The sequence below is a fragment of the Dama dama genome, chromosome 23 (genome assembly GCF_033118175.1).
Source record: "Dama dama isolate Ldn47 chromosome 23, ASM3311817v1, whole genome shotgun sequence".
Taxonomy (NCBI): Eukaryota; Metazoa; Chordata; class Mammalia; order Artiodactyla; family Cervidae; genus Dama; species Dama dama.
Window position 1 is genome coordinate 73,065,869 of NC_083703.1, and position 23,745 is coordinate 73,089,613.

Here is a 23,745-nt window from a genome sequence, read left to right on the forward strand (position 1 = left end):
TGCACTCCACCCACCTCCTTCTTCCGCTCCCCGCCCCCATTTCCGTCCCCCCCACGACAGCCTCCTCCGCGCTCCGGGGCCAGACCCCCGCCTCGCCCCGGCCGCGGCACCCCTGCCCTCCGCTCTCCTCCCTCCTCCCTCGGGCGGCGCCCCTCTCGGGCGGCCGGGGCGACCCCGTGCCCCGCTCGCCCAATGAGGAGGCGGCGCAGGGGCGGGGCTCGAGCCGGAGCGGAAGTGGTGACCGGAGCGGAAGTGGAGCCGCCGCAGCCGCCGATTCCGGAGCCGGGGTAGCTGCCGCCGCCGCCGCCTCTGCAGCCGCCGCCGCCGCCGCCGGAGGAGTGGGCTTGGGAAGGAAGTGGTCACCGCGTCCGGAGCTCCGCTCGCAAGGTTCTCTGCTCCCTGCAGTCCTCCCACGGTGAGTGCGGCGCGGGGTCCGCCCGAGGCCCCCAGGGGCCCGAGCCCACAGCTCCCCCATCACTGGCGGCGGCGAGGGCGACCTCCCGGGTGGGCTCCGGGGGCGGCGGCGCGCGGCCTTCTCGGCCCCGCGAGGCTGCCCGCGGCGCGGGCTCGGCCTCACCGCGGCCCCTCCCTGTTTCCGGGGCCGGGCCCATCGTTCTGGGAGAGGCCCGGGCCGCCCTCGCCGCCCGCGGCCCTGCCCGGCGGGCGGGGTGCGGCTCCCCATACCGGGCGGGAAGGGACGAGGAGCCGCGTACTCCCGACTCTTTCTCACGACCCAGCTTCGATCTCCGCGCGACCTCTCCCTGCACCTTGAGCTGCCAGATCCGACCCTTTCAGCTCTGTCACCCTCGCTCCTCGCTTTCCGGTTTTCAAAAATGAAAATGTAACCAAATGCAGGCGAGCTCTCAGGCCCAATTCCTCTGTTCGTTACCCCCACGGGATGGGTAACGGGTTTAACCTTGGGAGAGAGCAAAGGGAAAACCCCCCTCCCACTTTGCAGTAAAGCCATTTCATCATCATTCGCTGGTTTGGGAGCCTGGCAGGACCCGAGATTCCCTAGGAGGCACAGGGTTGAGATTTGTATCAAGAAAATGCATTTGTTGGAACTGGTTACTGAGTCAGGCCGGATCCCCAGGAAAAAAATAAAATAATGTCTGAGGTTGAGAATCGGAATATTTTCCCGACGGCATTTACCTCATTTAATGCCAGAGTCATTGTGTCCTCGCCCCAAATTCCCCTATACTGTGTGTTAGTACGTTTTTAGGACTGAAATTTGCCTGGTGGCCTCCCTGGTGGTGGCGGAGGGGTGGGAGTGATTAGGACCCTTTTCTGCACAAAATGAGTGCATCTTTGTCTATTGCAAATGGAGAACTCTGCGTGTAATGGGGTTTTCAAAGGTGGCAGTATTGGTAAGACAGTTTGCCAACCTTTCTGTAAAAATTTTTGTCTCTTGTCCTTGCTGTCACTGTTTTTCCTTTTAGTAAGGCTAGATCGCATCAGGTTCTGATTTTACTTGCCCTGTGTGGGAGACAGGATTTGGCAAGATGCTATTATGAACATAGAACATCAGGCGGCCACAGGAGCCAAAACAGAAAGATGAGGCACTTGGAAGAATATGAAAAATAGTCTGCATTTCTCACTCTATCTCAGTTATTCATATGAAACCACACACAGACACAGCTTACAGAACTAGACACATGGGTTCTCTGCTTTTTGCCTTTTCATGTTAGGTATTTATGTAATAATATGTGTTCTTGATTCTTGGTCATTTTCTTCTTGACTGCTTCCAGGGCACCCCATTTCTTATTTAGGAATGCGTCAGTTGCCTGAGCCCTCATATTTTTAGGATCTGTGTCCTTAGCACACATGGTGAGCATGAAACCTGTCATTGTACTGGACCCAAGTTAGAATTTTACAGGTGATCTTCATGGTGGAAGGCTAATAATCCAGTAGCAACTGCTGAACTATTTCCATATTATCTCCTTTCAGTGAGATAAGAAACCCTTCACCTGTCTTACAGATAAAATCCTTCAGAGAAAGGAGATGATTTGGCCTGGACCACACACCTGGTTTCCAAGTTGAATATCCTCATTCATCAGTAGCAAATATTTATGGCCTGTCAGTCCCAGGAGTATGGCTCCTACCCTATAATCTTCTGTACATTTCCCATCAGGCAGTGCTTGTGTTAGGTTGGAGCCATTTTAGAATCAGAGCTCTATAGATCGGGGAGGCAGCCTCCAGAGAACCAGGCTGAGCACATTCCCATAATGCTTGTTCTTGAGGCAGAGTCTCCAGAGATTTGGGCCACTACAAAAAGTGTATTTTACCCATTTGGCTGTGGATGTGGAAGCAGAAAGAGCACTGGACTTGGAGTCAGATAAATTCGATTCCACCCTTCCTTGCAGCGTTTTCTAGTTGTGTGATCTTCAGTATTCTGCTTAATCTCTGGTTCCTGGTTTCTCTATCTCCAGGCTTGTCAAGAAACTTTTTTACAAACTGTAAACTGTTAAATGTAAGCTTTTGTGTTTTAATCACAGAGTTCACTGTTAAGGGCTTTTCCCCCCTTGGTTGCATTCTGATGAGACCCAATGCTACTTTGTATACATGTTGCTTTCAAAAAAAAAAAAAAAGGTACCTTGTTATGGAACTGGATTTGTGGAGCATCTTCAGTCTTTCTGAGTCCATTTTCTCATTGGTCAGTGCAAATGGTAATAGTCTTTGATCTATTATTGTGACAAACTCAGTAGTTAAAATAAGGGTGTGAAATATACCTGATGTTTAATAAATGTTATTTGACTATATTCATGAATATACGTATATGTAGGTAAGACACATGCATATGTGCTATAGTGCATAGAGAGTCCATCCAATGTTTATTCATCAACTGATGAGGTAGTGTCAAGCTGTAATAATAATAATAGCTGCTATTTATATGTGCCAAACTTTGTTCTAAGCACTCTCCACATCTTAAATAAGTCTTCATAACAATCTATGACAGGTAAGTACTGCTAGCCCCATTTTACAGTTGAGGAACCTGAGGCCCAGAGAAGTTAAATAATTTTCCTGGAGGCATACACACATGCAGCACTGGGTAAATGCCAGAGCCAGGCATCAAACCCAGGCAGTCTGACTCTAATGATAGATTTGTACTTGTGGTAGAAACAGCACATGTATATCTTTCGTGTGAACACCATGTAGTAGTTGATTTTTCTTTACATGCATCTTATTCAAGTAAATGTGTTTGGACAAGAATTTTAGCTACTTTTGGGAATATAGTTTATTGCGGGGGGAGGGGGAGCATATTCATTGTGGAATGCAGGGAAGATACTGCTGATGTGCTCTAGGAAGGAACCTTGTGAAAAATCCAGTTTTTCTAGTATTTGCTTTATACTAGAGAGAAAATTCATCAATTACTTTATGGCACACTGATTTATCCAATCCTAGGTGGTTCTAATAGAATTTGGTCAGGACCAAATATCTATTAATACATTTCCATAAGTAGAGAAAGAATTCTAAATTAGAACAGCCTTTTGTGCTGCCTACTCTTTCAGTGGCAGCAAACTAAGCCGTTTTCCTTTAAATGAGGGTACCTTAGCGAATGAACTAAAATTTACTTGGAATTTAAGTTCCTAGGTTCCTTTGTTTTTCTAGGGAGAGGTGACAGTTCACACTATAGGCAAGATATTGGTTGTATAATAGCAATTTCTGAGTTTTAGAACCATCTTGGTCTCCCCACGAATAGATTCTAGTCTTCTGTGTAATGATGGAGAAACTGACAGAGCTGGATTCTGAGGGAATTTTTTTGAAGCGACTACTTGGGGGGGGAAATGGACGAAAGTACTTTCTGCTTTGTCACGTGCATGTTGAAAGTCAACCATTCTGCTTTCTCTGCTAAAAGGTATTCTAACGTAAGCATAATTATGTGTTTCTGTTACAATGAAATGAAATTGATTGATGGCCTCAAGAAGAAGGTGTTTCTAGCAGACTATAGGTTAGTAAGGTGACTTTTTTTAATAATCTGGCCAGCCCTCTATTATGTAAGTTTTTTCCTGTACTGGTTAGTTTATTTTATTGTTTTCCCTAAGAGACCCAACAATAAAAGTTATTTCTGAATGGCCTTGACCTGAGCAGAGATTGGAGGAGACAATAAAGTTGAAATGAGTCCTTGCCATTTGTTACTGTTTGCCCAGAAACCTCACTTTAAAGCTTGTTTGACAGTCTGATGAGTTTTTGGCATATACTGTCTGAACTGCTAATTTGATTTTGATTTTTAAAGCTAGATAAATTATGGCCAGTTCTCAAACAAACCTCACTGATAACTCTGTGTGGTTCTTTGAAAAAGTGTTCTTTCTCTCTTTTCCTTCAGTAATCATTCAGAATCATCATTGATTTTTAGGAGATGGTGCTACACGGAGGAAAGAGCATGTGCCAAGTACACCTGTGGAACCCTGGACAGGTTACTGGGATGGTGATGCCTACCCCTTAGGATATTTAAGATGAAAGGAGTTGATACAACCTCCTGTTTTGCACATTGAGGCAGACCATAAACGAGGGATATTTTGTTATTATTTACTAATAAGCTGGTGTGGTATAGCTAATCGTTTCGACTTCTGAAGAGAGGAGTCAAAGGGCTTTTGGAACTCAGTTTGAACCTATAAATAGAACAAGGGGTACCTGAGAAATGATTGGTCAGAAAGTGTACTGTGGTCTCCTGGTTGGAGCTGAGATGGCTCTTTTCAAAGAGCACTCTAAGACAGCGTATAAATGTACTCTGTATTTTACAGGCCAGATGTGGTCTGCTTACCTCTCTCCACATCGGAAATAGCAGCCTTGCTCACTTCTTCAAAAAACTGCATCAGTTGGTCAGATAGTTTCACATGCATCGTGCCAGGCATCATGCACATGTTGGGTGCCCAGAGATGGAAGTCTAGATTCCCACCTTAAGCTCATGGTCTAGTGTGAGAGCCAACAAAGACATTGCTCTAGATTCTGATAAATGCTGTCTTAGAAGTAGGCATGGGTAACTTAACATGTACCTTCCTCTTAAAAGTCTTAAAGAAAGCCATATGGATTGAAAAGAAATCAGGTGTATAGGTAAGTGTCCCTTCACCGGCTGACCTTTTGTTAACTTCTGTGTGAAATACACTGTGGCTGCCGTTTTAGTGCTTATGGAGACTGCTAAATGTTTTGCGTTGTGAACTAATTTACCCCTTACAAGAACCCTCTAAGGTAGATTTGCCTATTTTATGCGTGAGAAAACGGACTTCACAGAGGTCAGGTAGCCTGTGGAGTTGGTGTGTAGATCTGGTAAATTGGACTGTGTTGTTCTATTGTGTTGGTGGGCCCAAAGCCTTTCAACCCTATTCACATGGTTGACCAATTGGTTATCTTTCTGAATCAGAATTAGCATGTTAAAAAAAATTTTGTCCTATCTTATCGATCACTTCAAGCCAAGAGATCAGTTTATCGTCCTGTCTGCTATTGATTCACATTATATGACCTTGGGTATGACACCTTGGTTGTTTTAAGTTTGATTTTGGCTAATTGGACATAATTAACAGTGATATTCAACAACTGATATGAAAGAAGGAACAGATTTTGAAATAGAAGTGATATTTCCCTCCACCGTTCAGTGTTGGCTGGATATCAGAGCTACTGCCTATGTATTTTAGACATGCTGTGTTTCATTTTCTAACAAAGAGCCTGTAAGCGTGTGAATGGAATTAAATTTATTACAGGACTCAGAATTTTGTGTGTAGAATGGCACACAGACCTGTTTTTAGAGCGGGTGTTTTTCAGTGACTAGTTAAAATTCTTTAAGAGCCAGGAGCACTTCAGTTTTTTTTTGAGTAACACCCACCAAACACCTGGTCCCACCGGCGCTCTCGGCCCCTCCCACACTGGCCTGGCATCTGTTTCTCCTTCAGAGTGACTCCAGAACTGACTTTGACTTGATGGTGCTATGGATGCTGTGTCTGGGATGGTATATCAGTGAATGCTATTCAGAATTTACTGTCAGGTCCGTACCCCATGGACCCTTCTAGCATAGATTTTTGTCCTTTGAGTCGGTGATGCTAGAATCTCCAGATCCTACCTTTTCTCATTTCCTTGTGTACTTTGGCCTGTGATTTCTTTTGCATCTAGAAACAAAAATGCATTTTATTTGTACATCTGTGTTTCTTGTCTCAGCCTAGAGCCCCCTTTTTCTCCCGGAACCCCTCCAGCCCATAAAACCGGGAAGGACCTAGCCTCTTTAAAACTAAACCTCCTCCCTGAAATTCTACCTGGTTGCAACACATACTAAATTATGTACATTATATTTTTGAGAAGTAACTTCAGAGTAAGAGTATAGGCCTGTTTATGAGCCTTCACTTTGGCCAGCACTGTCTAGGCATTTTTATGTACATGATCTTTTTTGATAGCTATTAATGTTTCCTTTTAACATGTGAGGAAACTGAGATTCAGAGATATTAGTTTTAAAATCACCTGATTTCTCTTTAGAAGCCCAGATTTGTTGTGTGTAGGGCTTCCCTAGAAACAGATCCCACTCACATGGGTTTCATGCTGGAACTTCGGTAATCCTGTGAAGTGAAAGTCGCTCAGTCACGTCCTACTCTCCAGGCCAGAATAGTGGAGTGGGTAGCCTTTCTCTTCTCTAGGGGATCTTTCCAACCCAAGGATCAGACGCAGGTCTCCCACATTGCAAGCGGATTCTTTACCAGCTGAGCCATCAGGGAAGCCCTCGGTAATCCTGACACCTGATAATGGAATCCTCATTTTAAATTTCTAGCAAATTGCTAAACTCAAAACCTCAGTTTCAGAATTGAGCATTTTCTTTTCCTTGAAAACAAAACATAACTGAAAGCTAATACTTCTAAAACCCACATTCCATAAGGTCCTTTGCAGTGCTTTTTTTTTTTAATATTAGCAATGGATAGTCATTTTTCATTTTTTTCCTTTCTTGGATGTCTCCTTCTGGCCACTGGAAGATGACTTCTCAGGATTCTGACCCATGCTTTAAAAAAAAAAAAAGTCCCTTAGGCAAAGAATCCAAATAGAGGGGCTAGTTGATTCATTTATGCTTTTGTTTCAGCATTTACTGTCTATTTAGGATTTTGTTTATTTGAGGGAAATCCTCTTGTTTCACGGGCACCTTTAGAATGATTCTTCATAGTATTCTTTAGGGGACATTTTACAAAATGGAAGACTGTCGTAAACTCCACCCCCCGCCCCCCCCCCCCCCCCATTATACCTCTTTAACAAATCTATGACATGAAATCCCTTCTTTTGCTGGCCATGTAATCTTGTATCAACTGTGTCTTTTTAGCCATTCCCCTGTTGGCTACTTAAGACAGTGTCCCTTTCTTCACTAAGCAGTTGCTGGTTTAATCAGCCAGTGCCCCCCAGTCCTCTAAAGCGCTGCCTGCAGTGGCTGAGAAGAGATGGGGACACCTGTGCTTGAGGCCTCTGCTCTGACACGTGTCAGCGGCTTCCTCTGTCCACTCCGGTGTCTTGACTCTGCTTTAGTGCCAGGCAGGCCTGATGAGGAGACTGGTCTTTTAAGGCTTTTTAGGAGCAAATGAAGGTTTTCTTGCCAGTGTTTTCCTTGGTGGGTCCTTGATTCAAAAGTCTCACCAGGGGATTGGTAGGTCCCGATACATAAACCATGACTGCTTGCACCTGGGATTCCCTGGCGGCTCTGATGGTAGGGCATCTGCCTGCAATGCGGGAGACCCGGGTTTGATCCCTGGGTCCGGAAGATCCCCTGGATCTTCTTTCCTGCCATCTTCTTGCAGGAAATGGCAACCCACTCCAGTGCTTGCCTAGAAAATTCCGTGGATGGAGGAGCCTGGTGGGCTACAGTCCATGGGGTCACAAAGAGTCAGACAGGACTGAGGGAATTCACTTCACTTTCACTGGTACCTCCTAAGGAAATTAGGAACTAATGAATGAAAGTGTTACAGTTAACAAGTGTGTCCCATTTTTCAGGACATTGAAGGGTGGAGTCTTATCTAGGAATGTGAACCTTATAACATACTCTCTTCCTGTACAAGATTAATCTAGACTTTCTTTTCCTTCTCATGGCTCCTTTATTTTTCTTTTTTTAAATTTCAGGCTCACATTTGTGGGCTAACAGTGATGTGTCGATACTATTAGAGGAATCACACTACTTCCAATTTGTTTTGCCCTGTGTACTTTTTTAAAAAAGATTTCCACATTTATTATTAATTCCTCGTCTGTCTTTTTCACGGGTGTAGCTGTTCTGCCCCTAGGAAGCTGCTGTTAGGGCAACAGTTCAGAAATTGAAAGACTGAGTTTGACCAAGCTGACAAGGCTGTGTACATTTCATGCAAAGATGGGCACAATAAGGGACAGAAATGGTGTGAACCTGACAGAAGCAGAAGATATTAAGAAGAGGGGGCAGGAATACACAGAAGAACTGTATAAAAAAGATCTTAATGACCCAGATAACCACAGTGGTGTGATCACTCACCTAGAGCCAGACATCCTCGAATGCAAAGTCAAATGTGCCTTAGGAAGCATCACTATGAACAAAGTTAGTGGAGGTGATGGAATTCTAGCTGAACTGTTTCAAATCCTAAAAGATAATGCTGTGAAAAGTGCTGCACTCAGTGTGCTGGCAAATTTGGAAAACTCAGCAGTGGACACAGGACTGGAAAAGGCCAGTTTTCATTCCAGTCCCAAAGAAAGGCATTGCTAAAGAATGTTCAAACTACCACACAATTGCTCTCATTTCACACGCCAGCAGAAGTTATGCTCAAAATTCTCCAAGCCAGGCTTCAACAGTACATGAACCGAGAACTCCCAGATACTCACGCTGGATTTAGAAAAGGCAGGGGAACCAGAGTTCAAATTGCCAACATCTGTTGGATCATAGAAAAAACATGAGAGTTCCAGAAAAACATCTACTTCTGTTTTATTAACTGTGCCAAAGCCTTTGACTGTGTGGATCATAGCAAACTGTAAAATTCTTCAAGAGGTGGGAATACTAAACAACCTGACCTGCCTCCTGAGAAATCTATATGCCAGTCAAGAAGTGACAGTTAGAACTGGACATGGGGACTTCCCTGGTGGTCCAGTGGTTAAGACTTCATCTCCCCAGGCAGGGGGTGAGTGTTCGATCCCTGGTCAGGGAGCTAAGATCCCACATACCTCCTGGGCAGAAAACCAAGATATGGAACAGAAGCAACATTGCGGCAAATTCAATAAAGACTTAAAAAAAAAGAACTGGACATGGATCAATGGACTGGTTCCAAGTTGAGAAAGGAGTCCATCCAGGATATGTATTGTCACCCTGCTTATCTAACTTATATGCAGAGTACATCATGTGAAACGCTGGGCTGGATGAAACACAAGCTGGAATCAAGATTGCTGGGAGAAATAGCAATAACCTCAGATATGTGGATGACACCACCCTTAAGGCAGAAAGCGAAGAGAAACTAAAGAGTCTCTTGATCAAAGTGGAAGAGGAAAGTGAAGAAGCTGGCTTAAAACTCAAATTCAAAAAACTAAGATCATGGCATCCGATCCCATCACTTCATGGCAAATAGATGTGGAAACAGTGGCTGACTTTATTTTCTTGGGCTCCAAAATCACTGCAGATGGTGACTGCAGCCGTGAAGTTAAAAGATGCTTGCTCCTTGGAAGAAAAGCTATGACCAACCTAGACAGCATATTAAAAAGCAGAGACATTACTTTGCCGACAAAGGTCCATCTAGGCAGTTATGGTTTTTCCAGTAGTCATGTATGGATGTGAGAATTGGACCATGAAGAAAGCTGGGTGCAGAAGAATTGATGCTTTTGAACTGTGGGGTTGGAGAAGACTCTTGAGAGTCCCTTGGACAGTGAGGAGATCCAACCAGTCCATCCTAAAGGAGATCAGTCCTGAGTGTTCATTGGAAGGACTGATGCTGACGCTGAAACTCCAATACTTTGGCCACCTGATGCGAAGAGCTGACTCATTGGAAAAGACCCTGATACTTGGAAAGATTGAGGGCAGGAGGAGAAGGGGACGACAGAGGATGAGATGGTTGGATGGCATCATCGACTCAATGGACATGGGTTTGGGTACACTCTGGGAGTTGGTGATGGACAGGGAGGCCTGGTGTGCTGTGGGTCATGGGGTCGCAAAGAGTTGGACCTGACTGAGCAACTGAACTGAACTGAACTTTGGTGTTGGAGAAGATTCTTGAGAGTGCCTTGAACAGCAAGGAGATCAAACCTAGTCAGTCCTAAAGGAAATCAGTCCTGAATATTCATTGGAAAGACTGATGCTGAAGCTCTGGTACTTTGGCCACCTGATGTGAAGAACAGACTTATTGGAAAAGACGCTAATGGTGGGAAAGATTGAAGGCAGGAGAAGGGGATGACAGGAAAGGAGATGGTTGGATGGCATCACCGATTCAATGGACATGAGTTTGAGCAAGCTCCAGGAGTTGGTGATGGCCGGGGAAGCCTGGTGTGCTGCAGTCCGTAGGGTTGCAGAGTTGGACACGACTGAGACTGAACTGACAAGGCCATGTGGAAGCCCCTGCTCTCACACAGAGGCCTCTCTTCACACCACGTACAAGTAGCCTCTCAGTAATGACTTGCTGAAAAAATTCACAGATACTTACTTGAGTATTAGTTTTGTACTTGGCAGAGTTTTAGGCATTAGATGAGAAAGAAACGTGAAGCCTTCCTTCAGAAGACATACATGTGACACGCTGTACATGGTCCACCACTCATCACCTGGACCGTAGAACATATAGAACGGAGGCCTAGAGAAGCGTGGACTGTGTAGGAGGCTACAGTGTATTTGATTTCGTAGTTCGGGTAGATCAGGGGGACTAGGGTAGTCAGGGAAGGCTTTCTAGCCCTACATGGATGGATAGCGTTTGCCTCGGCAGGAAGTAAATAGGGAACTACAGAAGTAATTTCAGACATGTTTATGCCTGACATTTAAGGGTATCTGGTGATGCTCATCCTGGGAGAAGGGTACATGTTGGAGAATAGTGGATGAGAAACAGGTACAGAGGATCCAAATTATGAAGGACTTTGCAAGCCAGACAAGAATTTCAGTTGGATGGAGTAGCCAGAAGAGAGTCATCAGAAGTTCTTGAGTAAGAATCTGGGCATGACTGAGGGGAGTTTTGGAATCAGAAGTACATGGAGAAAAAAAAAAGAAGTACATGGAGAGAGGTACGGATGTAATGAGGATCTAATGTGCTTAGGAAGAATAGGTGATTTGAATTATTTGAGAAGAGACAGAACTCGACCAGATTTGCCATTTTAGGATCTGTTCGTTCATTCAGTGAAAATTTGTTCATGCTGATTCTCTGCAAGGTGCTGCGGGGGATGTGCCCTAAAGGGGTTTGTAGTGTGGGAGGGGACTTAAGGGATGTAGACAAATAATTTTAGTACTGAGGAAACGTGATAAGACATTAAAGAGAAGTGTAGATGAAATGCTTTGTGAAACTCTTTTCAGCTTAGAGCAGTGCTGTGCAGTAGACATAGAATGTGAGTCCCATGTAGTTTAAAATTATCTGGTAGCTACCTTTAAAATGTGAGGGGAAAAGATGAAATTAATTTTAGTAATTTAAAAAAATTAACTCCATATATCCGAAACAGTAAAATTTTAACGTGTGGCCTGGGCAGTCTTAATAGACAGCTTAGGTTAAGCAGCTTAAGAAAGGTTTCATGGAGGGGGTGTCATTTGAGCCATGCTCTGAAGAATTTTAAATGCAGAATAAATGGGAAAGGCTATTCCAGGTAGAGGGAGTACTGGATGAGCAAAGAGCAAAAAGCACGTGGAAGAAAACCATTCTGACAGAAGCACTTACTGTGTAGAAGGCCTCTTTGGGCAAAAGTCTGGGAAGATGGCTTGGAAAGCCTACACTGACGAGGGAGGACGTCTGACTTTACTGGCAGTAGTTGGGAACTTTAAAGAATTTTGAGCAGAGAGTGACTTGATCAGAGGTTTAAAATGGATCTGATAGTGGATATGAAGGGGGTTAAAGAAAGTGAAAGACTGAAAGCAGTGGGACTAGGGAAAGATGATGGATAGGAGGTTTATTAGGATGTAGAAATAGGAACAATTTCATTTCTCCCTTGTCTGCTGCCTTCCTCCAAACTGCTGGGTGTTGTGTAACCCATTTCCTGTTGAAATTGGTCTAGCTGCTTCAAAATCCTTGTTATATAATAAGCACAAGTTATGTAAGCAGTAGGCATCAGACATTTAGCTATGGATTTTGTTTGTTGTAAGTTGGGGGGGGGGTTGTAGGTAAGAAATTTTTAAATAGATGGGTACATTTTTTAAGGCATGCATTCAGTTTTACTGTATCATGATGGTTCTCCATCTCTAAGAGCTCTTGCAGGGATCCCAAAAAAGCCTGAAATAGTCAGCTCCAAACCAGAAAGGCCACATTTTATTTTGAGAAATAGGGCGTGTACGTTTGGTCTCAGGGAGTAGTCAGGATTCTTTGGAAAGGTATGGTTGAACTTTTAATGTTTGGGAAGAGAAGAAGTGGGGGATGAGGGGACCTTAATTGAGGAGCCTAGTAGGCTGAAGAGTTTCACAGTATCCTTTAGCAGTGCTAATTGTATTTTCTATTACTCTTTTGTAATAACTCCATGGGATGGCTTCACTTTGAATTGGCTTTGGCCAAGGACTGTTATTAATTAGAATTGTTCCTAGGTAGAGTTGCACAGGTGCTGTTTATGTACTAAGTAACTTCTAACTCTGAATTAGTCTACAGACTGGAAAATTTCTAAAAATTTGTTAAAAGTTGGCTTCCCTCTGCCTCTTAGACCGTGCAGTAGGGTTGTCTAATGGTGAAGATAGTATCCTGATCAGAAAGATGTCATGATCAAGAAAGATGTATGGAGAACGTATGTAATTTTAAGAGGATGGCTAGTGTACCTGTGATGCACGTGTATCAGAGTAGACTTAAGTTGTGTTGCCATAACAAACAGCCCCGGTGTCTAAATAGCTTCAGCCAACAGGGTTTATTTCCTTTTCACCCTGCATGTCCACTGCACTACCCAGTCTCTCGGGGACTCAGGCTTAGAGACTGCAGTTCTGTGACAGCACCGTCTAGGTGACGTGGCTGCTGTAAGGCAAGAGAGCCTCGCGTGGCTTTTTGCAGTTTCAGCACCTGGAAGTAGCATCATTTATCCTTACTGAACAGAATGAGCCATATGACCCCTCCTGAGTGCAGAGGGGCTGCTGGGAGATGTAGGTGAGCAGATGGATTGCTATCTCTGCTGTAGGCTCATGCTAGTGATGTGGGTGAAGATGTCAGACAGGTCAAGGTGAGTCTTACCTTAGAGTGTAAGATTAGAGTCACCAAGCCTTACATAGGACACAACTCTTAATATGATTTAGATAAAAAGAGGTGGGAAGAAAACTCACAGTTCTGAACTGGAGCACCAACTCTTTCTAAATTGTCTAGATTTAGGGTGTATCTTAAAATTGTCCTTCATCTAATAAGACATTTTCATGTGGTAGAGTCTTGTCTGGAGAATTTCTCTCTTGAAAATACAGAAATGGCTGTGAAGGCAAAACCAGAGTCTTAAATTGTGATATGATGTATAAAGTAATGAAAGCATTTGTTTTAAAAATACTAGTATTCCCACTACTGTTATAAGATACTATAAGTAGTAGTTTATTTTTTTCCACCTCAAGATATTAGTGTATTTTAGCACTGTGGCATAGGTGAATACAATTGAAATTTAAACCAACAGTACATAAAACTTATCTCTTATTGGTTAATATTTTTTTTAGCTACATGTTATGCAAAAATTATTGCATTATATTAATGGTGGCTATTTTTGCCTTGTTTGTTTTTTTGGCCTTGGCTTGAGGCTTGCGGGATCTTAGTTCCCCAAGCAGGGATCAAATCCACGCCCTTGGCAATGAGAGAGCAGAGTCCTAACCACTGGGCCCCCAGGGAATTCCCATAATGGTGATTAGTATAGTTGGGAATTGACTGAGGTGAAGTGAATCATTTTAAGAGGTATTCACTGATTGGTGTACAGAGGGTTTGAAAAAATGAAAAGCTGAAATCACCAAGATTTTTGTCTGTTTCAGGAAAACTTTTAAACAGACTCAGTTACGGCTCACAGTTCTGTTGCCGTGCGTCTCGGTGAATCCACCCAGGTCTGTCGCAGTCTGTACCATGTAGAGTCAGTGCCTGGTATTTGTGTATAATGCTCTCGACCAGGGGTCCCTGACCTCCAGGCCATGGACTGGGACCTCCTGTCAGATCAGCAGTGGCCTCAGGTTAGAAATAAAGTGCACGATAAGCGTAATGTGCTTGAATCATCTTGAAACCATCCCACCCCCATCCCCGGTTGGTGGAAAAACTGTCTTCCACGAAATCAGTTCCCGGTGCCAGAAAGGTTGGGGCCCGCTGCCCTAGGCTCTCCGCAGCGCCTCCACACAGATGAGGTCACTTGCGCCTCACAGCGGCCCCCTGAGAGTTCGCAGTGTTCTTCCTCTCCAGTTAGCAAACGGAAGCTCTCAGAAGCTGAGTGATTTGACCAAGGTCATGTTTCTTGTAAGTAGCTGAGCTGGTGCAAGGTGGAGCCAAATCTGCTCTCCGTGGACAGTGTGTCCTTGTACCAAAGTTAGCACTTTGCAGAAGATGGGATAAAAATGGCTCGTATGTTTAAGGTACCTACCACTTGATGGGCACTGCCAAATATAACACTGAAAGTCCTATCTTTTGCTTTAAGGTTGATTGAAACAATCATCGCATGGTGTTTTTCCCTGTAGTATGGGGAAAAACAGATTTGGTGAAAACCAGATATCTCTTGAAAGAAGAAAAGGCTGTATGTTTAACGTAAGCTTCTAAAGAATTAAGCCATCTCTGGCATTGAGGAGGCAGATTAGGAAAGTGGAAGAAAACAGCTCAAGAGACAGATGTGCGTTTGAGTTCTGGCTCTCTTGCTTTCCTGGCTGTGTTGCCCTGGACACAGCAATTGGCTTCTCTGAACCTCCACTTCTTCACCTCATGGAGGGGGAAGGGAGTGTTATGAACATATCTACCTGTAGGACTGCTGGGAAGATTAAATGGCTAAAAAGTAAAAACACCTTTTTAGCAAAGTTCCTAACCCTGTGGGTGCTTCTGCCCAGTATTACCGGAGGCTTTTGGAAATAGACATTTCCCATTTAGCTGTGTTTCCTCCCAGATGGGTTGGAAGGAGATTGGCACAGATGCACCTCCTGGGCCTTGAAGCCTGATGTTCACTTTCTCTCTCCCTCTCGTTCTAGGGAATGACCATGGATAAAAGTGAACTGGTACAGAAAGCCAAGCTCGCCGAGCAGGCCGAGCGCTACGATGACATGGCTGCGGCCATGAAGGCGGTCACGGAGCAGGGGCACGAGCTTTCCAACGAGGAGAGAAACCTGCTGTCGGTCGCCTACAAGAATGTGGTCGGTGCCCGCCGTTCGTCCTGGCGTGTCATCTCCAGCATCGAACAGAAAACTGAGCGGAACGAGAAGAAGCAGCAGATGGGCAAAGAGTACCGCGAGAAGATAGAGGCCGAGCTGCAGGACATCTGCAACGACGTGCTGGTAAGGGGCCCGTGTTCCTGCTCTAAAGAACACCTCCTAATAGTGTTCATTTCATGAACAAATGCCAGCTCTCAAACAGCTCTTGAGAAAGGTGTCTGAATATACTGGGAAGCCGCACACCATTTGCAACTAAGTTTTAAGGACACGATGTGATTTTTTTTTTTCCCCCTCAGCTCTTACCTGATCAGAGGTTGCTCATCACTTGTGGGATATTTTCCTCTCTCTTCTAAAGAACTCTGGAAAATGGGAACGTTTGCTCAACATCCTTCCATCTTTTCTTTAAAAATTGAGGCCAGAGAGGCAGAATTTTCGATAGATGCAACCACAGAGAGGCTGTTCTCTGTGTTAGTCTGACGGCGGTGCCCTCTCCAGTAGGGGAGAGGGGAGCCGAAGGCTGACCTGTCTTTCAGCCGCTCCCTGGCCCCTGCACGATGGTAGTTTTTGTAAGTTAGCCCTGTCTATCAGTTTGAGCCTACGTTCTAAAGGCAAATCACAAGTGGTGGGATTCTGCGCTGCAGTGTTTCATGTGAACCTAAGTTGGACCACTGATTCTTCACTGCATTCCCTTGAGCCATGACCTGGGGGTGGGTGGGAGAGCCTCATACCCTCGAGCAAATCATGATCACACTGTCTATCCCTCACGTCCTGAGCCCACTGGGAACTTTCTTTTTCTTCCAGGTGAAATCAGGTAAAAATGAATGGTTGAGGGCTGCTTTGAAGGGAAAAGGAATTCACACTTGTGGATCTACCTCCTCCCCTGCTGGCTGCCTTTCTGAGTTACTGCCCTTGACACCTTTCTTTTGAAAACCAGTACAGAGCTTGTTAGCCATCAGGCAGGACTCCTCATGTCTAACCCATAAGGAGTCGCACCCTGTCTGAATGCACAGATTATTAAAACGACTACCGCCCCCTCGCATCCTCTCACTTTGATTGATTCAGTCCCCCTTACTGCTAAGCTTTTGCATCAAGCTGCTGTTTAAATTTTTTTTTTTTTTTTTGTTAGACTTCATGGTGTAAGAGTGTCGTGGCTAAATTTGTTGCCTGTTGGTCATTTGGGGGTTTGTTAATGGTGCGCTAATTCCTGAATGTTAGGTACATCTGGTTCTCAGATGAAGTATGGCATGCACTCCCAAGGCAAGAAAGTTCCCTAATTCCTGAACGGTAGACCAGCTTTTACGAGCATCTGAAAGAATGTGAAGAAAAGCATGGTACTTACTGCCTCTTAACCAGTTTTTCAGGATGCCACATTCTAAAACAACTCTTCGAAAATATTGCTCTGTATACGAAGCGTGGACTCCTTCAGAACTGCTTTTGTTGTAAGCATAAATGTTTAAAGGAATTTATTATTAATAATAGTCTTAGCTACTTTTGGAGTGCTTACTAGTGCCAGGCGGCGTGTTAAGCACTCTGTGAACATTGGCTCATTTATCCTCGTAACTGCACTAGGAGATGGCTGTTAGGCTTCCCCTTGTGTAGCTGAGGAAACAGGATCAGGGCGATCAGGTCCTTTGTCCAGGGTCATACAGATGGTAAGCAGCAGCGGAGGGATTTTTACCCAGGTCTGAGCGATTCTAAAGTTAGTTCTTGGAATTTCTCCCTAGTATCACCCTTTTTCTTCCCTAGTGGAAAGTTTTTTTTTTTTTCTTTAATTACAGAATTAATACGAATTTTTTTTTTTAAAGCACAAGGCAGAAGAGTATAAATAAGAAAATAAAAAAATCACTTCTAATACTACCACCTAGAGAACCATTGTTAACATAAATATCCTTCTAGATTTTTCCCTTAGGTATTTATATGCATGTGCACATATCTATTTTAATATTAAAATAGGATTCACTTGGTATTTATTATCCGTTTTTCTTTTTCCCCACTCAGACTTCTTTTGGAGAGCCTTTCCACATTATCAGTGTAGTTCTACATCGTCATTTTTAATGCCTGTGTAGCATGCCATTGTATGGCTGTATTTTAACCCTTTATTGGACTGTCAAAGTGGATTTTAATAGATACTGGCATCTGTTATGACCTGGGCTAAAAACTATTTTAAAACTTTGGATGAAAATCATGTATTTTGCAATCACGTCCCCACTCCCCCCAATTATTTAGAAGTGGTAGTATCTCAAATCTCAAACATAATTTTAAGATCTTGTAAGTAATATTTCCAGATTCTTAACAGAATGTGGATCATTTTTTAGGAGCTGTTGGATAAATACCTTATTCCCAATGCTACACAGCCAGAAAGTAAGGTGTTCTACTTGAAAATGAAAGGCGATTATTTTAGATATCTTTCTGAGGTGGCATCTGGAGACAATAAACAAAGTAAGTAACTTTTTGTTTCCTTTTCTTTCTTCTTTTTTTTTTTTTTGAGGAATTTGACCAGTAGCAAAGACCATCTTCATAATAATTTTGAGTTTTTGCTTGGTCTGTAGTCAGAATTTAAAGAACCACAGCATGTGCTGACCAGTGATACACAGTCATGAGTGCTGTGTGAGTGAGCTCAGTTGCTCTGTCATGTCTGACTCTGTGACTCCGTGGAATGTAGCCTGCCAGGCTCCTCTGTCCATGGGATTTTTCAGGCAAGAATACTAGAGTGGGTTGCCATTTCCTCCTCCAGGGGATTTTCCTGACCCAGGGATCGAACCTGGGTCTCTTGTGTCTCCTATGTTAATTAGCAGACAGGTTCTTTACCACTAATGCCACCTGGGAAGCCCCTGAACAGGGTCATGGGGTTGACAGATACACCGGGTTGACAGATACACCGAAGGGACAAGTATGGGGGTATTCAAAGTCTGGTGCAGTAGTGCATTTAAAAAGATCTTTATTTTAAGGATTGTTTGGTGACTGTCTTAGATGTGAAACTTTAAAATGTTTGATAGAGTAAAGCTGCCATGGTAAAGAGAGATGTGTTTCTTCTGTCATACACGTGTGTGAGTGTAATGGTGGTGGCAGCTCTGCTTTATTAAGTGCCTCCTGTGTGTCTCATTTATTCCTCACACAACTCTAGGAGAGTTGGTGGGAGTCTGTCCTTTTTTTCTGATAAGGACACCAGGACTCAGAGAGGTTTTCACTCAGTCCAAACTACACAATTAAGAGTTGGGAATTCATTCCAGTTTTGCGTCTTGACTCTGAAGTCCACGATCTTTTCATTAGAGCACATTGCTTTCCATGTTCCGTCTTGTTCAGGGTTATTCCTGTATTTCCTAACTGCTTTTGTAGACTTTGTCATCATTGTCTTTGTCTTCCCTCAGAGCATTTCACACAGTACTCAGATTAGAGTCCATATGTAACAGAGGGTTACTAAGTGGGCAGTAGAGACATTTGACGGCACCTTTGCTCCAGCCCAGCTTGGCAAAATAATTCGGTAGTGGATCGGGCGTACAATGCAGCCTTATGAAAGACCCACCCTTTCATGTTTTTTCTCTTTCTTATAGCCACTGTGTCGAACTCTCAGCAGGCTTACCAAGAAGCATTTGAAATTAGTAAGAAAGAAATGCAGCCTACACACCCCATTCGACTGGGCCTGGCACTTAATTTCTCCGTCTTTTATTATGAGATTCTAAACTCTCCTGAAAAGGCTTGCAGCCTGGCAAAAACGGTGAGAAAGACCTTCTGGGGTTTCTGATAGTAAAAATGCTCATGCTTTCTAGAACCTTGTGTTTTAAAATTACCTGAACTTAACTCATTGTTTTGGACTTCTGTGAAGATTTTTCTGGGGGTAGGAGAAACCATCTGTATTGACTCCATCTTTTATGGAGTCAATACAGAGCTATGACTTCTTGACGTCTTCTCAGTGCCCCGTGCTGATTGGCATTTGAGTTGTTCGGTTTCTCTCTTGGGGTGGAGGTTGTAGACAGTCCAGGGAGGACGAAGTGTGTTGCTCTCGGCACGCCCTGGGCTGTAGGCCTCTGCTCCACAGTGTCGTCCTTGTACTGAGGCGGGAGGTTATGGCAGGAGGTGTAGAGAAGGAAATCAGATCCTGTTTCTTTGTGTCCTGAATTACGTCTTGTCTTCTTTGGGTAGAAAACTGCCTTTTCTTCGTGTTTTTGTCATGTTTCAATATGCACAGTCCTTGAACATTTTTTTAATTGGTAAAAACTGTGTGAAATGAATGCTCAGAGTTCCATCACTTAATTGAAGTTTGGATTTAGTGATGTGAACTTCTGTTTTCCATTTATCTCCTGTATCTAAACCTTTAGTTTTTCCGCTTAATGAAAAAGAGGAGGAGGGACTACTAGAAATGTCTTTGGTAATTCAAATATCATGTGAATTCATTTAGAATGAGTAATACTTGTTGACTTGATAGGTACAGTAAAGTTCTTACCTAGGAATTTTTGTCATGGTTGGTTGATGCTTTGGAAACCAGCATCACATGTTTACTGACATGACTAGCAAGCAAGGTAACAATAACCTAGGTTCCCCAAGAATACTGTACAGGAAGAGAAATGGTAAGTCACTTGGTAGCAGGAGGAAAACGGGGCTAAACTAGTTCCAAGGAAGCTGTAACCTCTTAGCTAAAGGCTCTTTGTTTCAGGCGTTTGATGAGGCGATTGCTGAGTTGGACACGCTGAATGAAGAGTCCTACAAAGACAGTACCCTGATCATGCAGCTGCTGAGGGACAATCTCACTGTGAGTGCCGCCGGCCCGTGACTGCTCCCGCGGGGGGGTCATGGCTTGTCCTGGTCCTCTGCCTCATAGCCCGAGACTCAGGACAGGACTTGTGCCCTGGACGTGTAATTTGTTTAATGGGTTATAAACGCCTGCTGAAGTTTGGACCTTTGCCATCACTGTCTGCAGTCATATGAGAAGAATTATAAACAGTTGAGATGAGGTGATACAGAATGGGCCACCTCCCCGAGAAAGTCCTAAGAGCCCTACTTTGTTTATAGCTCTGTTTTTCTCTTGCAGCTGTGGACGTCGGAAAACCAGGGAGACGAAGGAGATGCTGGGGAGGGAGAGAACTAATGTCTACCGTGCTTCGTGATCTCTTCAGTGTCACTCTGTACCCTCCACATATATCCCTTTGTGCGATAAAAAAAAAAAAAGAAACGTACGTCGACTTTCAATTTTTCACAGCCTCAGCCTAGCAAAAATGGTCCATGGGATGAACAGCTGGTATTTGTATCTAAAATTCAGATTGGTCACATAAATGCCACGGCATTCTGAAGTTTTGATTTTGATTAACATTGACAGGATTACTGTGTGTTTCATTTAAAAAAAAAAAAACAAAACTGAACACTGTGATTATGGGGTTTTGTAATTTAGCAGAACTCTTACTGCTAGAAAAAAAATAGACCTGAATTATGTGTAACTTTTTGGAAAGTTAAATTTGATTCAAAACAGTTGTCCCTGAAATACAGTTCCCTTGTAAAGTTGTACAGAAAGTTATAGATTCTGTTGTGACACTGGGACTCGGAGTGGGTCACCTCTCGTTTGGCATTCGAGTTTTACAGTAATTTCTAGTGATTCTGCCCATTCTTATCAGGGCTTTTAGACACTTGGTATGTTGGGGCTTGTTGCCACTGAAAAGTTCGTGACCACAGATGGCCACAGTGTCTTCCTCCATGGAAACTCGAAGCCAGAAATGAACATTGCTGGCGGCAGATAACTGGGTTATGACAGCATGCAATGGTCCAGTGCTCATAGACCACCTGTGACTCCAGCCCCTTCCCCTATATAGCAGCATGTTTGCTGATTGGCAGCTTGTGCTTAGGTAGTGGAATCTGTTTTCCCTGTAACCATGAGCTCAAGATGGGGAAAAAAAGCCGTGTATCTTATGAATGGCCTTATCTGTTTCCTGGGTAATACCTTTAAGAATAATGTTCTGCAGAGATTGTCTTTCACTTGAGGAGTTAAGTACTCAGTGTTTGGGTTCTTCCTAGCTCGGGGCTTTAAAATTTTGAAATCTAAACATTCTTTCCCACAGTCCTTTTTGACTGTAGACTTTAGTCTTCTCTAAATTTCTGTCCTGCTTCCATACATTTTTTTCTTTGTGCATTCTCTCTCTTTGCCTTTTGTTCATGATTTAGTACTAGATGGGCAGGGACAGGGGGCCCACAGGGGGGTGAGGGATGTTGGCGAGCACTTTGGTGAGCCAGCCTTGCTTCAGAGAGTTGAAAAGAGCTTCCCACGTTTCAGCTCTGTCTTCCTCCAGTTCTCAGCATGGTGGTTGCTCTTCAGTCACACCAAGATCTGACTCCAAAAAGTATTTTTAAATATCCATAGTTTCTCTTTATATTGCAGCCAACCCTGATAATGCTTGTTAGCACCTGTCACCAGCTCTCCCAAGGGTACCCATCCCGTCAAGTTCACAGACAAATGTCAGGGAAGTTGCATGAACACAGCGATGGGGAGAGTCAGGAATAGCCCGGCCTACCAGTCTCAGTCTCCACCTTCCTCCCCGAACATTCCACGTAGCCGTAGTGTCCCATCTGTTTGTCCATCTGCTGAAATAAGAAAAGAAACATTCATGCACTGATTTCAAACAAACCAAAAGGAAAAAAAAAAAAAAAAAAACACCTCTCTCCTTTCTAGCTGAACAAAAATGTGCAGTTAATACTTGCCGCTTGAAAATGCAGTAGTGAATGTGGAACGAGCCTGTCTGTATATCTGGTAGCTCTCTTGCTCTGTTTTTCCTCACCAGTATTCTGCCTCACGTTTGCTTCTGTGATGGTTATATTGCCTAGCAAGCACACCCGTGGTTGTGAAAATAGTATAGCAAAAAAGAAAAAACCCCGGTTATTGATGTACTAGATTTGTGTATGTCTTTTAAACAGTTCTAGTTTCCACCTTACACGGAATAATCAGGAAAAGTGTAAAAACTCAAAAGTGAAATAAAAATTTTATCAGTTAGTTGGCTGATGCACTGATGTGTGGCGTCCCCCGTATCATCACCGGAACTAGCTGACTCCTGAGCACACTTACTTGGGGCTCTACTCTTCAAAAGGAGGCAGCAGCTTCATTTCATCTCTTTGAGCCAGATAGCCCAGTTGGTAAAGAATCTGCCTGCAATGCTGGAGACCTCGGTTCAGTTCCTGGGTCAGGAAGATCCACTGGAGAAGGGATAGGCTACCCACTCCAGTATTGTGGCCTGGAGAATTCCACGGACTGTATAGTCCATGGGGTTGCAAAGAGCTGGACACCAGTGAGTGACTTTCACTTTTCAGTCTTCAAAAGGAGCCAGAAGTTGTGTTGGGAAGAAATTGCCTTGAATGAACACAGAACCTGTCCACCTTCCACAACAAACCATCCAGGTGTTAGATCCTCATCTGTGGCTTCAGTGACTTAGTGATATGTACTATTACTTTGCATCCCACTCATACACCACCACCACTTTTTTTTAAAACCCTGAGATGTAACCAAAGGAGATCATAGCAGAAGTCCTAGTCATCTCCAAAGTTGTACAGGCTCTGTTATCTGCCCTAACATCATCTAAGAGCCTGCAGCATTGAGTTTGCTCATGGGGTTTGCCCCAGTCTCATAACATCCACATTGGGAATTCCCTGGCAGTCCAGCGTTTTCACTCACTGCACCTAGGTTTGCTTCCTGATCAGGAAACAACATCTTGCAAGCCAGGGTGGGTGCAGCCAAAAAGATGAAAACATCCACATTCCCACAAGGATGAAGGAGTGGGTCAAGACAGGAAGATAAATTAAGCCCAAGACAGAAGTGGTTGATGCTTGATAGTGGAGGTGGGGCAGCCAAGATGCACTCCTGCCCCTGGTTCCCAAGCTGTTTTCACTTGTCACACCCAACCAAAGGTCAGTGGGAACCTGCCTGTTTTGTTGAAGCAGGAGAGGCTCAGGGGAAGTATCATTTCATAGTAGGTTGGACCAATATTTTCAAAAAGGACTCCACACCACAGATTGAGGCTGCAAACGAAGACTGACAGAAGGGTCTTGGTGCTTAGTTTGAGACCACCACCATGACCTTGATCTGTTAGGTCCCTGCAGTTTCCACAGAGGTTGGACTTGGTGAACCTTCAATGTGGAGCACAGGTGGGATGCCTTCGCTGAAAGATGATCAGGGAATGTCCCATGAAAGGCTCTTGGCAGAACTCCGGTCAACGAAGGCCGGCCTTAGAGCGGTCCGGAATTCTCACATGGAGCCTTCAGTCCCAAATCACCAAGTCGGGGGATTTCCCTGGCCTATTCTAGTGGTTAAGAACCCCACCGCGTGCTTCCAGTGCACCCAGCATGAGTTCGATCCCTCG

General features: G+C 44.1%; 1 protein-coding gene across 1 annotated transcript; it reads left to right on the forward strand.

Moving 5' to 3' along the window:
* Positions 1-239: 239 nt before the first annotated feature.
* On the forward strand, positions 240-22,385 carry YWHAB (tyrosine 3-monooxygenase/tryptophan 5-monooxygenase activation protein beta). Its single transcript, XM_061127342.1, has 6 exons — positions 240-415; positions 15,236-15,538; positions 17,731-17,854; positions 18,967-19,130; positions 20,067-20,162; positions 20,442-22,385. Exons 2-6 carry the CDS (start codon positions 15,239-15,241, stop codon positions 20,496-20,498), a joined length of 741 nt encoding a protein of 246 aa, XP_060983325.1. The 5' UTR covers positions 240-415; positions 15,236-15,238; the 3' UTR covers positions 20,499-22,385.
* The last annotated feature ends 1,360 nt before the right edge of the window (positions 22,386-23,745 follow it).

Excerpts from the sequence above, each read along its gene's own strand:
- YWHAB (XM_061127342.1), top strand. The coding sequence starts at position 15,239 with ATGACCATGGATAAAAGTGAACTGGTACAGAAAGCCAAGCTCGCCGAG. Across the intron at positions 15,539-17,730 it reads ACATCTGCAACGACGTGCTG|GAGCTGTTGGATAAATACCT; the intron begins GTAAGGGGCCCG and ends ATCATTTTTTAG. Across the intron at positions 19,131-20,066 it reads CTTGCAGCCTGGCAAAAACG|GCGTTTGATGAGGCGATTGC; the intron begins GTGAGAAAGACC and ends TCTTTGTTTCAG.